Raw genomic sequence first — 18,803 nt, 5'->3', positions numbered from 1 at the left:
GAGGAATTGAAGGCTTTATGGAAAATGATGTCTTTCACCTGAAGTGTCCAATGTTTACCTTGTTCTTATTTCTGAAGTGATCAGCAGACAAGCTATCTACATATCTATTAGGTTGCGTTAGGAATTGTCTGTAATCTAGAGGTGATGTAACAAACTGCACATGTATGCAAATGCACTCCATTGCATATCAGAGACTCCTGCGTCCTTAGGGGTCTGGAACCAATCTCCGGGGCACTCAGAAAGACTCTATTTTGAAACAAGTGTCATTCCTGACAACCTGCAGGCAGGCGCACTGCCGTTGTAATTCTTTCTGTTCATAACCCCAGTCTACCCAGAAACCTATTTGCCTTGACCTTCCCGTTTCTACACACTCTTCAGAGTGTGCTCCTCCTCACATCTGCTAAATCTTTCCTTGGGAACACATAAATCAAGCACCAAGTTATTTAATTTAAAATTTTAGATTTTACTTTATGTGTATGAGTGTTTGCCTGCATGCATGTATGCGCACCACGTGTGTGCTTGGTATCCACAAGAGGTCAGAAAGCATTGAACCTCCTGGAGCTGGAGCTGTGGATGGTTGTGAGCCACCATTTGGGTGTTGAGAAACGAGACCTGGTCGTCTGTAAGAGGTGCTCTTAGCTGTGGAGCTGTCTCTCCAGCCATGTAATATTTAATTATTTGTGAAATTTAATATTTAATTATATTTAATTATTTGTGAAATGTGATGTGTCAATGAGCAAATGATGTAACATCCAAAACTAACTTTCAGAAGATTTTGGTAAATTGCATGTTTTTACTAGTTGAGAATGTTTTTTTTATGATTCATAATTTGTGTTTTTTAAAATGATAGTATCAAAGGATCAGGTGAAAAAATGGACTGAAGAATTTCCAGCACAGACTTCTGAACTAACTGTTACATTGCATGAATTGAATTAAGTGCTGACATTCAACTACAGAGCCAAGAAAGCGTTAACCAGCATGTAAGCTGGCAAAAGGAGAAGCCAAATGTAGCACATATTTACTGGAAAAATGGGATGATTTTTCTATATTCAAGAACGAGTGAGAAGATAAAACCAACACACACACAAAGAGAGAGCGGGGAGGGAGAGGGTGGGAGAAAAGAACAGAGAGGGAGCGGGAGAGGGAAGGAGCTACAGAGAGACAGCCTATGAGAATAAGTCACAGAAACTGCACAGGAAGCTGGTCACACTGCCCAACTCAGTGTTCATGATCTACTGTAGACTGAAAAACAGTATTTTAAAACTGCTTTGGCATTGTCAAATTCAAAAGTCATTGTTCTAAAAAGATTTGTGTATAATTTTTTGTTTTGTTAAGAAGAAATTTAAGAAGAAAGAAAATATTGGAAATAAGTACCACCATATCTGAGCTGATTCTCTTCACAGACAACCGCCAAGTCGTCTTCAGTGAATGCGTATCAATGACCAAAGGCATTTTAAAAAATATTCATTTATTTTTATTTTACATGTGTATGTGTTTTTCCCAGGTGCTTGTCTGTACACCAAAATCCCTCCTGCAGACTGCAGAGGCCAGAAGGTAGCGTTAGATCCCCTGTAACTGAAATTACAGACAAGTGTGAGCTTCCCTGCTGGCAAGGGAGCCAAGCCAGCTGCTCTGGACGTGCACCCACAGCTCTTAACCCCTGAGCCACATCTCCAGCCCTAAGGGCTGCGTCTGTACACTCCTACAGAGCCCACGTCAACTTACTCACGTCTCCTCCAGGTACTCAAAGGCTCATGTGTTTACTTGATGTGTTCCAATCACATACCTGAGTGCTAGAGTTAGCAAGAACGGAAAAACTGCCCCGTTCCTCATATATTCTCCCTGGCCCACAGTCCCCAAATCAACAGTATTTAGAGATTTTGACAGAAAACAATCCAGTGTATTACAAGGGACTACACTAAGTCTTTTGGGCTTAGTGGGAAAAGAAGGTTTTCTTGAATGACATAGTACCCCCTAAAGACCTTTGAAACTGTAGGGATATACTGGAGTCAGCTGACCAAGACACGGCTTTCATGCATGTAAAACCAAAATGGAAGCAGGCAGAGAGAAGGGGGAACTTAGCAGTTCCCATACTGGCATGCTTGCGTATACTTGCTTTCCACAGTTTGTACTTTTCAATAGGCATTGATTTAATAGTCTAATTATTTTCAAGACTACTACAAATATCAGCTGAGTTTCAGCACCATGATTCTATTTCAAATTCACCTCTAAGTATAATGGTAGTGGTGTAAAGAAATAATTTATTAGCATGGACTAGGTCCCGTAACCTCTGGACAAAAGGAAGAGGCTGTTGGGTTTACAAGCAGCATGGGAGAGAGACCAATCCAATACGTTATGAATTTTCCATTGCAAGAAATACATTCAGTGTAAATTCACAGCTATTATCCTGTAGTGGACAAACTCTGTGAGCCACGGCTGAGTCTAATTTCTAGGTGAGCAGAAGACATGATGTTAGCAGAGAAAATGAACTTATTTCCCTTTTCCCAAGTTATCTGAGCCTCAAATAAGAAACACCAATCCCAGTCTTTGAGTAAAGGGGAAGAACTCGTATGATTCCAATACTACTGCCCATTTTCAAACATGACACAAATGTCATTGGTGGTTGTGGCAGCCTGGCTTGACCAGACACACGTCATCACCCCAGCAGTGACAGGACCTCACATCCTCCTTGTTTGTACCACAGTCAGCTTGTCCTTCGCCCTCCACAGGTCACCAGCTATGACTGCTCTTGGATTTTGTGACTGGGTCCACTTAGTTGTGATAGCTCAGTGGTTAAGAGCACTGCTTGCTCTTCTAAGACTTAGGGAAGATCGCAGGAGAGGGGCCAGAAAGATGGTAAGATCAGAGAAACGAGGGCTTTGTTGTGAGATGGCTCCCCTGGGAACATCAGAGTTTACATCCATATTCTCACCAACATGACTGCCTCCACACTAACCACACAGAGACAATAGAAACAGACATGCTCACGGGGATTGGGGAAATCCCAGGAAGCCTCAGTCCTGTACAAAGAACCACAAAGAAGCTAAGAGATGCTGAGAGTGGGGGAAACAGAAGGATTTCAGGGCTAGAGAGATGGCTGTGTGTTTAATAAGAGAACCCCCTTACTCTTTCTGAGTACCTGGGTTTGGTTCCCAGTAACCACATGGCTCATCATAACTATCTAACTCTGCTTACAGGAGGATCTGATGCTCTCCTCTGGTCTCTGTAGGCACCAGGCATGCATGTGGTACACACACACACACACACACTTACACATATACACACGCACACACACACAAACACACACCACATACACCAACTCATATACAAACACCCATACACACATAAACACACATACACATAAACAAACACACACACATAATCATATACACAGACACACATAAACACACACACACCATACACAAACACTCACACACATGGGGGGCATAGAACATTGATACACATAAAATTAAACAAATAAATATGGGGAAAAGCATCACTGTAAATATTTTGCATCCTGGTTTTGAGCAAATTTTTCTAACCCTGGGACTAGCACAGGTGTGAGTGATGTAAAGGCTTCCACGGACAATGACAGCTGTCAGGTGTGGGCTTTGCGGGATCTCTAGGAAAATTTCCCCGGGCTGCAGGAACTAGGAAATCTGGGCAGAGGCTGCTGACGTGGAAGAGAAAATTTGCCTAAATTATAACACGTAATATGGGTGTTGCTTCCTTTTGGCATAATAGCTTATCAAATTATCTCCTATGTACACTCCTGAAAGATATCCATCGCCAGCTAACTAACCTGGTCAATCCATTAACTGATTTCTAAAGTAAAAAAATGATAAATCACATGAAGGGTTGGGAACACGATTTTAGAAAAGGCATTTTAGCATGTCCAAGCTCAGAAGTCTGCAGGAGGTCGTAGATGCCACAACACCAACCCTGGATCCTGAATACCAATTTCAGAGTAAGTCTGACAGACATATGTATAAACTCTCCCTTGCTATAGCCACGCCATAACTCTCATGGAGCATTAGTTTCTTTTCTTTGCTCAGCCACAGTGGGAGAGCAAATGTATGGAACATGCCCCATTTTTGGCATGTGTCTCAGACCCGCCCTTGTTCTGGACTTACAATTATATGCTTGTTTTGTCTGTACTCAGGCTCTTAAATATCAAACACGGTGGAAGGCAATGAAGATGTTGGTCACGAAGCCCACCCAGAGGTACCATAATGAATGAACAGGTTCAAGCAAGGCTTGCCTTGGTACCCTTGACTCCCATGAGGCATTTGTGTGGGAAGTCAAGAAAAAGAAAACAAAACTGAAGTGAAACAACAAGAAACCAATGAGGAGAAGATACTCTTCAGAGCCAAATGAGGACGCCAAGCATCGTAAATTTCCCTGCGGCCAACCTCGGGGAAGGTAAGCGTCTGCAGAACACTGCTGAAGAATGTGGAGGGAGTCTCATTTCCAGGGGGATCCATGCACCTGTTGATGAATTTTCCAGGCCCTTGAATGATAACAATTTATGAGGCTATTAATACTAAGCCCAAGATTTATCAGATGTGCCGTTTGTCTTGTGGCCAACATAACCTCATAAAATTTGGGTTGCATGGAGTTAAAAATGGAGCATTCTGCTATCGGAGTTATTCAGAGCATTTAAATCGGCTAATCCTACAAGAACTGCACATTTCGCCTGCCTATTAAATGGTCTTTAGGGATGCCTACCAGTGGTAGAGGCAGGCTGGCGGGGACAGTCTGCTGTTGAGTGAGGTAACATAGAGGCTGCGGGGGAGGAATGGGTCCTGGAGAGGAGGCCATGCTTCTCTGATCCATCGATGCCAACCGCAGCTAGCCGAGCCTGGTGCACCGAGAGCCCACGTGTGTGTGAGGACTCCAGCAAGGGAGGCTGCCAAGGAAAGGGGAAAAGAGAAAGAATGTGAGCCCAGCACTGAGGAAGACACTGAGAGCGACATGTCAACACAATCAGTTCATCAGGCCAAGGACATAAACAGTGTGAGGGGAAAGGAACAGAAAACAACAGCAACAACATAGAGAGATGGGAAGAAAAAGCAAGATTGAGTCAAGATCAATTGATCCATTCAACAGATGTTTATACACTGACAGTCATCCCTGCAGTCTAGCTAGGAAAAGAGGCGATGGCAGGGTGAACTGATTCCAACTGCCAGTTTGAACTGGTTGAAGGAAACAGATCTTTAACTCCAGTAAGAGCATCCACTCACTCTTTCCTTCTTTAATACCAAGGTTTTGAACTCAGACCTAGAAGGGACTCTCAAGAAAGGAAGAACCATTCAGCCGCCGTTAAACTAGCTAGGAGGCTTGGTTCTGAACACGTGCCCTGAGTTTACTTCACTGGTATTGTGGGGGAAAATCTTGAGCACTCCTGAAATTACCAGTTAGCTGACTATATTTTGACACCTTTCAGATGTCATAAAATGGCATAGGATGGCATAGTTTTGTCATAGTTTGAAGAGGAGAATATCAATGCTATAAAATCCCAAGTGCCTTTTAGAGATTCTAACATTATTTTTGTACTTATCAAGCTATTCAGTCAGAAGACCAACTTTTAGAAGCTTCAGAAGTATTAATGTGGTCCTTTGTGTACAAGGACAATCTTTAAAATGCAGACAGACAGAAGACAGTCTGTAAAACACAAATAGTGGACAGTCTGTAAAACCCAGACAGACAGTGGACAGTCTGTAAAACCCAGCCAGACAGTGGATAGTCTATAATACCCAGACAGACAGTGGATAGTCTATAATACCCAGACAGACAGTGGATAGACTATAATACCCAGACAGACGGTGGATAGTCTATAATACCCAGACAGACGGTGGACAGTCTGTAAAACCCAGACAGACGGTGGACAGTCTATAATACCCAGATAGACAATGGATGGTCTGTAAAGAACAGACAGACAGGAGACTGTCTGTAAAACCCAGACACGCAGCGGACAGTGTATTAAACACAGACAGAAAACGGACGGTCTGTAAAACATGGACAGACAGCTGGCAGTCTATAAAACCCAGACAGACAGCAGACAGTCTATAAAACACAGACAGAGAATGGTCTGTAAAACCCAGACAGACAGTGGATGGTCTGTAAAGAACAGACAGACAGGAGACAGTCTATAAAACACAGACAGACAACAGACAGACTGTAAACAAAGACAGTGGTCAATCTATAATTGATACTCTATAATCTTATCTCGTTGTAACTTTGCATATAATCTGAATTAACCGATACTTATAAATATATAAGCTGTAATGATAAGTAGTTATAACTGTTTACAGTTACAAATGTGTGCAAAGACTTCTTGATTTAGAAAAATTTAAACGTACTTTAAAATTAACTTTCACGTAGGTTGCGGTTAGGTCTGAGGTTGCCTGTCTGCCATGCTAGCTCTAGATGGGAACAGTGGTGCCAGAACTCAGAGCTAAAAGTTGGAAAGTCTCTGAAGTTCACAGTCATCCTTGGCTACATAGCAAGTTCAAGGCTAGTCTGAGATACGTGACAAAATTTAGGTTACAATTAATGGTGTGAAATGTTACCTCTGCTTTGTTCTGTAGAAAAATCAATCTGCCTATATGATGGATGGCATCTGTCATATAGTCTCTCTTTGGCTGGGATGGCTTTTTCTGTGACAGAATTCCAGCTGCAATAGTTTCACAACTTTACAAGAGCCTAACTCTCCTGTTTCCTTACAGGCATCGTGCTCAATGCCTGAGCCTGAGCTGTGAGAACACACACCACCTATCCCCTCCTAGAACATAAAATTCTAGAGAAGACCAAGTCATAATTCTGACTTGAAAGTTTTCCAACATTATCTAAAATGCATGAGTAAATATTGACCTGAATGTTTGTGATGGCCCTCTCCTATGTCTGTTCAAGCCAAATGTAAATCGATGCTAATAGCTCCAAACTGCCACCCTTCTGCGCCAACCAGCCTTACTCCTTCCTGAAGGAATTCTCTCCCAAGCCTGCTGCGAGCCAAGAGGAGACAAGGAAATCTACGGATAGGTAATTAAATCTGAAGAAGCTCCTCATTCTGCCAGTCTGTCCTCTTTGAGAGGGGGACATTTCCAGGCTGATATCATCTTTTTCTCTTCTAGGGTCGAATCAAAACAGTGCCTGTTACACACAGGTATTACACCCAGGGCTGCCTGACAACCTTTATGAGTACTCTAATCTATCTGGGTCTCTTCTTCCAAACAGTAATATTAAAATCAAATTTTATACTCCTATGGGATTCATATATGCTTGTGAGTATTATATGCATCTTTTATTATATGATTAAGAAATGAAAATTTGAGATGTTTCATGCGTTCTTAAAAGTTTCATGAGATCTGGCACTATGCCCATGATGTCTAAGGGATTGGTGCTTCTGATAATTCATGCTTCTGTCTTTCTGCAACAGTCTTTACACAGGACCATGAGACTCCGCCCATTCTTAGTATACTTCACACTTTCCACAGAAGGTGGTTGAACAGTCCCATTCAATGCTGCATCCCTTTCTGGTAAAGTCCCATCACTTTCGGACTCATTCTTGTCAGGTTTCCACACGTTCAAGTGAACAGCATACAATCACCATTTCCTCGCTCATGATTGCTGCCTGGCATCTTGCTAGTGTGTTAAACTACATAACACAATACACATGTAATAACCCTGGATGAGGAAAAGTCAGGGTGCTTTGAAACTGCTAGAAATTTAAGGAAGCCCATGAAACTGATAAGAAAGTTTCAGGAACTTTCATCTTAAGCAAGCAACATCTGAGCTAAAACACAGAGGATAAGTGAAGAAAACAGGGACAGCCCTGGGAAAGCTCACAAATGTGTGTGTGCGTGTTTGTGTGTGTGTGTGCATGCTCATAAGTGTGCTAGTGTGAGGGTTGGGTGTGCTAATGTGTGTGCTCCATCTTATATACCACCTCAAAGTTTTGAAAGCGACACCAGATACAACCCTCTGTTGATGGACTTTCTGCTGCATTTACTCTCGTGGATTTTCTGAAAGCTAAAATGTTATTGTGCATTGCAAATATAGAATAAGTATTTAGAAGTCAAAGACCATATTTCTCCTTCAATATCATAACCATATTTCAGATGATGGGGAAACAGTTACTGTAAGGGCTCTATATGGGTGAAACAACCATCATCTTTCTTTTTAACATGGTGCACATTTATGATTTCTGCGAGCTTCAGAGAAACTCTAATTATAACTTTAAAGGTTCATAGTTTTCTAACTCATAACTATGATGTACGTCTTCATATGAAACTTTCCAAGCCAACTATCAACCTTCAACTCTTCCAGTGCCCATCGTTACAAATGCGCAAACAGCTTGCATGATAATAGTAATTTATTGCGAATGTTTTTAAGTGTAGATATCTACTCAGAAGCTCTGCTGTGCTGTCTAGGTAGAAAGCGAAATCAACCACCCCTCCTGAATTTTCAGACTATCCCCTGAAGTTTCAGAATCTTGCCTTTAGCAAGTTACACAAACAATATGAACTTCACCTGTTACTAATTCCCAGACAATGCTTCATTTCAGTACACAGTGGATAGGAATATGTTGACTAATGGAATTAATAAAAAAGAGGTACATAACCATCTTCAAAATCTCACAGTAACAACAGTAGAGAAGAAGAACAAGCAAGATAAATTATCATAAAGTATTATACAGCCTAGGATATTGGGAAAATTTGTGAGCAACAGAGTCCAGGCCACATAGTTTTCAATCCTTAGGGAGAGCAGCATGGACATCCCAGTTAATTCAGGACTGTTTCTAATTGGTACTTTTCTGTGTTTTTCCAGGTTTTTTGCCCATTATAGCTATTAAGTTTTTAATTAATAAAACTGCTTGGTGTTCATTCTTTCAAGTGTTTCATTGGGGCAGATGCATCATCAATGGATCAACAACTAAACACAGCCAGTTATATTCAAATTATCACATGAACTAGGATGGTAGGAGGAGAAGCTGTCATGCACTTTAGGAAATCTCCGACCAGCATCAAGTTCTCACACAGTGAATCATGGCTTCTAATGTACAAGGAGAGCCATGACAATCCAGGAAGCAACCAATTCTTGCAATATTGTCCACTGATGAAAAGCTCACGTCTTTGGGTAGAAAAACGATACTGAAACTTTCCCTGATGATTAAAAAAGGGCTGAAATGTTTCATGTACTTTTTAGAATTTGAAAACAATGAAAGAGAATTTTGTCATTTTATGTTGCACTTTTGAGTATGAAAGTCCATATTCCTTTCCTTTATCTTCAGAAAATTAAATGTTAAATAATCCAGAACCTATAAATTTTTAAACTGTACACGTAGCCAAACTGGCATTTCATGTATTAGCATGTATCATGCTTAAGTGCCACAATCATGCTGCCTCAAAAGAAAAATAATTTATAAATAGGCTTAACTAAGTCTGTTGTCTTTTAATGTTAGTTATGCATGATAAATTTGCCTCTGTAGTGTGTAGGGTGTGTGGGATCATCTCCTGCCGCCCCACCATTGATTACATTCAGGGAAGTTAGCATGTATTCACTCATAAAGCCCTTCATATTGCCCAGTGAGCGTTAACATTTGTGGCCTATCTTCCAGACTCAGGAGGCGCTGGCTTTGCTGTCTTCGCAAAGCAAGCAGCATCTAAGCAGCTTAGGACTAGCTAGCAGGTCCTGTGTGCGAATGGCTGAGTAGGGCAGGAAGACTTGCAAACCCCATTTCTGTGCTGTTGCCTTTTGCTTGGTGCTGTTATGCTTTCTCGGGTTATTGCTCTTCAATGAAACCTGTTTTATGGTTTCCGGATTTCAGCATCATCTCAGTGATTGCATTTTTGCCATGTGGGTGGTCACCAATGGCTGCTGTCAATGTCATAGCTTTAGTTACAGTAATAACAAAATTGATAATGTCTGCACTTTGAAACAATCAGAGTTATTTGAATTTGTTTCATAAAAGATAAAACTTCAAAGAAAGAGTATTAAAGAAAAAAAAGGAAAGAAGAGATCCTGGGAACAATAATTGGGAGGAAAAATTCTGCCTAGGTTTCCACTCAAATCCCATTTCTAAAGCCATTTTTCAGAACACCTTTTTCCATTTTTCATGTTAGGCATTGAATTTCCTTCTTGGTTTACAGTGTTTTGAACTTCAGAAATATTGCCATTATAAAAAAAATAGATTGCAAATATTTCTCAGGGTTATCATAAAGATTTCAGGGGCATTTACACACTTGAACCTTCATAGTCTTTGGGATGGGTGTGTAAATCTTGGTTAGCTTTAGACTTTGTAAAGTTAAACATGCCTGCTAATAATTTGCAAGTCATTGTTTAATAAATAGAAACAGTATACATTCTTTAAGGTAAACAGGGAAAAAACTTTAAGAAGAAAAAACAAGAAACAATCTAAATGTAAACGCAGTAAAAAAAAAAACATACTGAAATAGTTCTTCAAATACAAACCATAAAGTGAGGGGCTAGAAAAAAAAAATCTCAAACTCTTAGAAAGCACAGCTGATGTGAGTGCACCCAGTTACCAGGTAGAGGACAAAGGCAGCCAAACTTCTTTTGCTGCTAGACATATTAAAGGCAAAAGTTCTACAGAGAAATAGAAGGTAAATAACAGCATAAGACAGAAGCCAATTTTTTAAAAAAAGAACAAACCAGATATTAGGGAGAAAATTTCAGAGACAGAGAATTATATCTACAAGATAATAAAAATATTTAATTAGCAAAAAATTCTAAACTCCAAGATCCCTATAATATGTACTTAAAATTACAAAACAAATTGTCAGGGCTACTAGAACCAACTGCAAAAATCCACATGCAGAAGAGTTTTACTTATCATGAAATGAAGCTAAAGAAGATTTTAACAAAATTGGTCACTAAAGAGTTGCCTAATTTTCAGCCAAGGAATATATTATTTCGAACACAGTATAGATGAATCATAGCTAAACTGGTGGCTATAATAAAGCAAGGATTAACATCTACAATGCATTCAGTTCATCTACAAAGGAAGGAAATTCTGGCACAACCACAGAAGGGACGGACCATAGAGAAGGTATGATACACAAAATAAACAAGGCACAAAAGCAAATATCATGTGATTTTACTTCTCTGAACAAACACATGGATACCAGAGAGGTCATGTGATTTCCCTTATCTGGACACATGGATACCACAGAAGTCATGTGATTTCCCTAATCTGGACACATGGATACCACAGAAGTCATGTGATTTTTTTCTTATCTGGACACACGGATACCACAGAGGTCATGTGATTTCCCTTATCTGGACACATGGATACCACAGAGATCATGTGATCTCCCTTATCTGGACACACGGATACCACAGAGATCATGTGATCTCCCTCATATGAACACATGGATACCACAGAGGTCATGTGATTTCCCTTATCTGGACACACGGATACCACAGAGGTCATGTGATCTCCCTCATATGAACACACGGATACCACAGAGATCATGTGATCTCCCTCATATGAACACACAGATACCACAGAGATCATGTGATCTCCCTCATATGAACACATGGATAGCACAGAGATCTGTGATCTCCCTCATATGAACACACGGATACCACAGAGATCATGTGATCTCCCTCATATGAACACACAGATACCACAGAGATCATGTGATCTCCCTCATATGAACACATGGATAGCACAGAGATCTGTGATCTCCCTCATATGAACACATGGATAGCACACTATACTGCAGAGGTGGTTTACAAGTTGTCAGGTGAACACGGAATGTCTGGGAAGGTGAGCCCTGTTGAATGGAGAAAGGACACCTTGGATCTCTCTTACTATTACACACAGAAAACAATGGAAAGTGTTTAGACATAAAGGCACATTGTTTCAAATTTAAGAAAAGCTGTTGAGATTACCATTATGATTTTGGGTAAAGAAAGGAACCCCCAAAACTTCTATTTATTATAAACTAGAAAACAAAAATCAGAGATAGGGTAAATACTCACTTAACAAAATAAAAAGAAAATTTTAGTGCCTATTACATAATTTCTAAAAGCAAAGACAAGAAAATAGACAGGAATTATGACTAGGAAGCTCCAAGAGAATGAAAATTTCAATTATCAAAGAAGTGTGTACACAGCAATAGCCACAGCTAAGGAAGAAAGCACAAGCCAACATTATCGTGAGGTACCACTCCACACCCTTGAAACTCATCAGAAACATAGACATTGGATATCAGCAACTGTTAGAGAAAGCAGAAGAGAACAGGATGAACAGTGAGAAATGGTTGTGAGCATCTTAAGAGCAGTTCTCTAATCCGAAGATGAAGCAGACTACAGTAAAAGTGAGTAAAGAAAATAACCAAATCAACAGGCATAACCCCTACTGCTAAAGCTTTAAATCATGCAAGTCAATGCGTATGCAAGCACGTATAAATATAAGAGTAAGAAAAATGAATAATAATACAATCAAAAAGGAAGAAATGTGAAGCAAACACCCTCAGAGAATTTACAGAAGAAGAAATGGATAAAGCATACATTAGGAAGGAGATATACAGGAAATTTTGATGGTATCTGTATTTCTTTTTCTTTAGCTAGGAATTACGAGTGTTCATTACACACACACACACAAACGCACACACACACGCACAAAGATTCTTCACTATACTCATAGATGGATTTCTTGTCCAGTAGTTATCAGAAAGGCTTCCTCCAGCTGTATATGGCAGCTATTGCAGAGATCCACAGCCAGACATTATGCAAAGTAAGAGTCTAAATTAGAGGTCTCTGTTGGTTTCCTCCTACTGGAAATAGAAGACCCAGCAGAAGAGGGTGAGGGAAGATTGTAGAAGTCAGCGGAGATGGAGGACACCAGGAGAATATGGCCACAGAATCAACTAAGTAGGGCTCATACAGGCTCACAAAGACTGAAGCCTCAAGCATGGGGCCTGCATGGGTCTGCATCAGGTCCTTGGTATAAATGTTGTGGCTGTTAGTGTGATGTTCTTGTGAGACTCCTAATGACTGAAGCGTTTGTATCTCTGACTCTTTTGCCTGCTCTTGAGATTCTTTTTCTGCTACTGGGTTGTCTTGACTAGTCTCGATATGAGGGCTTTTGCCTTGTCTTATTGTGTATTGTTTTGTCATAGTTAGCTGTTGTCTCTTGGAGGTCTGCTTTTTCTGAAGAGGAAAGGGGAGGTGGGAAGTACAGAGAATGTATTGTATGAGAGGAGAATCTATTTTCAATAATAATAATAAAAAGAATGGACAGAATTTCTAAGTTGGAACTGCTATAGGGTCAGAAATCCATGCTGGTTTCCATTCTGGGACCCTAGAGATATTCCACTGAACCAGATAGGCAAGCTACAATCTTGAAACAAACAAACAAACAAAAAAACAAACAAACAAAAAAACAGGCAGAGTAAGTGTGACATAAACTCAAGGAATGAACTGCTATTTGGGGGAGCGGTATTATTGCCACATGGATGGAAATAAGAGAGTGTTATTTTAAAGGATTGGATAACTAGGGAGCCTGCAGGGCTGTGGCCAGGTGAGCATGGTTTCAGGATAGTTAGAGATAACCTTTGCCCAGATACAAGCTGTACTCATCCCTCTCCCACTTCACTGGCTCTAATAGATACTCATTTCTCCTCCATAGTCCTGGCTATCATTTCAATCCCAGGAGCATGCACACAGTTGCATGAGAGAAGACTGCCACAACCCCGGCTGCCACTGCCACTTTAAGAGCCCATTTGTATGTATTACACCTGTTTCCTCCTAAGGCTCAGGTGCTGTCATGGAAGAGAGAGTATAAAGACGGTAGGAAGCAGAAGCAGTGGGTAACTACAAGGAAACAAAGGGGTTTCCAGCCACAACAGAGAAGTTGCACATATGAACCCACAGATGGTGTAATACTGTGCACAATACCCGGGGAAACTCAAGCTAGACAAAGTCCCAGCATGGGGGGGATGTGCACCAAGTCCCACCTCTCGTCAAGGAGTTAATGGTAGCTGATAGCTACTGGAAACAGGAGAATTAGTTTTCTTAAGGGGTATGACCCCTGGTAAGTCCAATATGTATTAGTGGATAGCCACACAACTCAGCAGTGCTAATGGGACTAGATGGGTTTATAAAAAAATAAGGACATAAAGTTGTGTAGTTATGGAGTAGAGGGAAGATCTGGAAGGAGAAGGGGAGAGGAATGAAAGTATACAAAATATACTGTATTCTCAAAGCACTAAGAAAAATATTTTAAAATCTCATTTAGATCTAAGAGAATACAAATAAAACTAAGTATTAATTATATGAGTGTGTAGTTGTTTGAAGGAAAATGACAGGATTGGCACGATTAGGAGGCATGGCCTTGCTGAAGGAAGTTTGTCACTGTTGGGGTGGGCTTTAAGGTCTCTTCTGCTCAAGTTTCCCTTGGTGTGACTCTCAGTTGACTTCCTGTTGCCTGCAAGATGTAGGACTCTCAGCTACTCCAGCACTCCATCATGCTCTCTGTCAGGATGATAATGGGCTGAACCTCTGAAACTGTAAGTGAACCACCTCAATTAAATGTTTTCTTTATAAGAGTTGCCTTGGTCATGGGGTCTCTTCATAGCCAATAAAAACCCTAACAAGACAGAAGTTGGTAACAGGAGAGGGGATTGCTGGGATAGCCTGACATGTGTTTGTTTTTAGGAATTTGGACTTTGATATTTTGGGTTTGGAAAGCAACAGAATGCTTTAAGCACTGCTTAATGGGTCACAGTAGTAGGAGCATGGAAGACAGTGGTGCTCAGAGTTATGTGAACTGTTGGGAGCGCACTCAAGAGGTTTCAGAGGAGATGAATTTTAGTATGTGCCTAGAGATCAGTCTTGTGATATTTTGGTGAAGAAAGAGGTTGCCATTTGCCCTTGTCCAAAGAGTCTGCCTGAGGCTAACGTGAAGAGTTTTGGACTAATTCTGTTGGTAGAGGAAATATCAAAGCAGCTTAGTATAAATTCTGTCATGTGGCTATTAGTGGTAATGCTAATGAAGATTTCCAATGAAAAGGAGTAAGATGAGCAGGGTAAATTACAAAATATAAATTTTGAGCAAAAAAGAGCACCAGGAATTGAAATAGAACAAGATTCTGTGTTCAAGGAGATAAATATATTAAGAAATGCAATAAAGGGAGTGGTGACCTCAGGGCAAGATCCCACCCAGCAAGTTTCCAACTCGTGAAAAGGAACTAAAGAAAAGCTTAGAGACCTGTGTGGTGGGTCACACCTTTAATTTCAGCATTGGGAAGGCAGAGATTGGCAGATCTCTGAGTTTGAGACCAGCCTGGTCTACAGAGAAAGTTTCAGGCAGTCAAGCTTAGGATGTCAGAGTTGTGGGTTACCTGCTGAAGAGACCTGGTAACAAGAATGAAACCAGTCAATAAAAATGACTTCTGTTGGAGATAAGGAGAACATTTTGACATCAGACATGGAGTTGCAGAGTTTGGAATTTACCCAGATGGTATTCAATCTTGCTTTGGTCCAGTATTTCTTCACTATGCTCTCTTTCTTACATTTTTTAGTGGTAATATATATCCTGTGCCAATATATGTAAGAAGTACATGATCTACTTTTTGATTTTGATTTTTACAGAAGGATTACAGTTAAGAAGTTGCCATGCATCTTAGAAGAGACTTTGGACTTTGAAACAGGTTTGAGACTGCCATACTTTATGGAAACTTTTGAAGTTGAACTGAATGCATTTTTGCATCACAATATCATTATAAGCCTTTGGGGTCCAGGGAGTAGAATGTGGTAGTTTGAAAAAAGTGGCTCCAAAGGGAGGAGCACTATTTATTAGTAGGTGTGGTCTTGTTGGAGGAAGTGTGTCCCTGTGGCACTGGGCTTTAATGTCTCTTTTGTTCAAGTTTCCTTCAGTATGACCCTCAGCTGATTTTCTGTTGCCTGCAAGATATAGGACTCTCAGCTGCTCCAGCACCAAGGCTGCCTGCATGCCATCATGCTCCCTGTCATGACGATAATGGACTGAACCTCTGAAACTAAGCAAGCAACCTCAATAAAACATTTTCTTTATAAGAGTTGCCTCAGTCATGGATTCTCTTCATAGCAATAGAAACCCTAACTAAGACAGAGTATGAAAAACAACAGATATTAGAAATGAGCAAGACATATTTTAGAATATGTTCAATAATTATGAAATTTAAATTGCTGCAGTATGGTTTTTCCCTTTGCACATAACATAATTATCCCACAGTCAGAGTAGAGATTATCTCAGCCAGGTTCTTATCAAAATGTAATAAAAAGAACAGTACAGTAAGGATAACACTCCCTACTGGAAAGAAGAAAGGAAGAGTGAGTCACAGAGCCCTTGATGGGATTTCAGTGGTTACTGCTTTCTGTGCCTCTGGCTTCAAGCAATCTTGGAAGATGGAAGAGCATAAAGGAATAGGAGCAGTAACTGGGAGGGGCAAGCACAGTTTCCTTGAGGTCCACCTCACGATGAGCTCTGATTTTGTGGTGAAACAGTTATTTTCAGGTCACTCACGATCCTCAAGCTCCTCCCATGCTCTTTATAGAGAAAAATAAACTCACTGCTTTGCTGAGCTGGACTTCCCTGTAATCCTTACTTTAATGTGTAGTCAGTGTCTCATTGAAGTGAACACATTTGTTCTCTCATCTCCAGGAAAAGATAACACAACACAGTTAAACCATCCGAAAGCACAACAGACAGGATAATGTGGAAATAAGAATACCTGACCTTGAGAACAGATCTTCTGAAAAATAATATTCGACACAAATATTATTAAAGAACGAAACTACATTCGAGATTTTTGGGACAATGTCAAATGATCAGACGTCTACAATGCTGTTATCTCTTAAGGTGAGGGGAAAAAGGAGGAAGAAACCTACACAAAAAAATAGAGAATGTTCTTTATTATAGAAAAATCCTGAACATCTGAAGATAGGAAGGCTGTAGAACCACAAACAGACACAGACAGAAATACTCCTGACCTCAGCAGGATATACTTAAACTGCCAAAAGTAAAGAACAGAGAAGGAAGTTTAAAATGTGAAGAAAACATGTTTAGGCCACAATCCATGTAACTAACAGAAGATTTTCTCTGAGAAATAAATCCCATAGGGCTAGGATAACATGAAAAAATGTATCTACAATTCTTAAAGAAATTGACTGCCAACTTTGATTATTTTACCAAGCAAAGATATCCCTCATAATGAAAGGGAACATGAAAATCTTCCAGTATAAGCTAAAATTTGTGAAAAAGAATGAATTTACAAGACCACTAGACCACTCTTCCCAAAGATAATTAAGGGAGTCCTACGTCTAAAAGTAAAACTAAACAGCATTATAATATGATGTAAATACATGGATCCCTCTAGAAGATTATATTTACATAGCAGAAATAGAGAGTAACTAAACCAAGTACACCACCAAACTGCAAAGATGAAGAAGAAGACACAAACAAACAGTATTAAGAATTCCTAGAAGGAAATAAATGATGGCAGGTTTCTACTCAATCCTTTCAACAATAGCACTGGATATAGATGGTCTTAATTCTCTAATTTAAAGGTATAGACTGAGCTTATTGTGTTGATATGTGCCAGGAATCTCTGTACCCAGGGACCAAGAAGGGAGATTATGAGTTCAAGGCTATAGTAAGAACCTCTATCAAAAGAAACAAACAAAATATTCCTGCCCTCCACCCAAAGAATAGTACCAACAACAAATAAAAAAGATACTTGTTACATGAATTTTAAAATAAAACCCAATAATATGCTATCTACAAGAGGTTAACCTCATCCATAAAGACAAGCAGACTGAAAGTAAAGGGATGTAAAATTATATCTAAACCAATAAATTGGTAACATAAGCAAAGAAAGATATAGCTACACCCAACAAAACAGATTTTACTAGACAATCTTACCAATGACAGAACACCTAGGACAAAATTAAGTGAAGAGATATCATAGCTAAATCAAATTATAGATCAAATAGACACAACAAATATTTATAACAGAATACAGTGGTTGGAGAATACATGATCTTTTTATGAGCACAGGAAATATCTTCTAGAATAGACTACAGACAAGGCTGAAACACAAATCTTAGCAAGACTGAAAACATGAAATCACGTTATATACCTCTTCTGATCACACAGAAGGAAACTAAAGTCCAACAAGAGAAATTTTAGAAAGTACACAAATACAGAACAACTAAAAACATAACTTTGAACAATTTCTGCATTACTTAGGAAATCAGAAGGCGAGTTAAACATTCATGAAGCAAATAAATTTAGCAATACAACCTACTGAGGCATGCGGATGTAAAAAGCATTGCTGTGGATGATGTTTATAGAATTGAGTAGGGAGGACAGAAAAAGATTTCAAAAAAAGTACAGTGATGTGCCTCAAGACAGAAAAACATATATCAAATGTAAAATTAGTACAGGGAAAGAATTAATACAAATTAGAGTGGAAACCAATAAAGCAGACCATAAAATTAATATAAGGGTTCATTAGAACAAGGAATTGACTTCTTGATTAAAAACAAAAATACTTCCAAACCCTTAGTCATACAGCCCTTCACTGTGGTTTCACTGCTGAATTTTAACAATATCATACAGCCCTTCACTATGGTTTCCCTGCTGAATTTTAACAATATCATACAGCCCTTCACTGTGGTTTCACTGCTGAATTTTAACAATAACATACAGCCCTTCACTGTGGTTTCACTGCTGAATTTTAACAAACTTTTGAAAAAATGAACAATATTGCTTTTCAAAATGTCCTATA

The 18,803-nt window shown here is 39.7% G+C and overlaps 1 protein-coding gene across 1 annotated transcript in view; it reads right to left on the bottom strand.

Annotated features, from left to right (window-relative positions):
- Hdac9 (histone deacetylase 9) overlaps positions 1-18,803 on the bottom strand; it is a 463,183-nt gene that overhangs the window by 231,663 nt on the left and 212,717 nt on the right. Inside the window, exon 13 of the mRNA XM_041657935.1 lies at positions 4,729-4,909. Coding sequence (XP_041513869.1) covers positions 4,729-4,909 — 181 coding nt within the window. The remainder of the gene's footprint in view (positions 1-4,728; positions 4,910-18,803) is intronic.

This window comes from Microtus oregoni, unplaced genomic scaffold (assembly GCF_018167655.1).
Source record: "Microtus oregoni isolate MIOR12 unplaced genomic scaffold, Mior012 000009F_ref0000495, whole genome shotgun sequence".
NCBI classification, from domain to species: Eukaryota; Metazoa; Chordata; class Mammalia; order Rodentia; family Cricetidae; genus Microtus; species Microtus oregoni.
The sequence above is the reverse complement of the archived record's forward strand: the minus strand, read 5'-3'. Positions and strand labels throughout refer to the sequence as shown.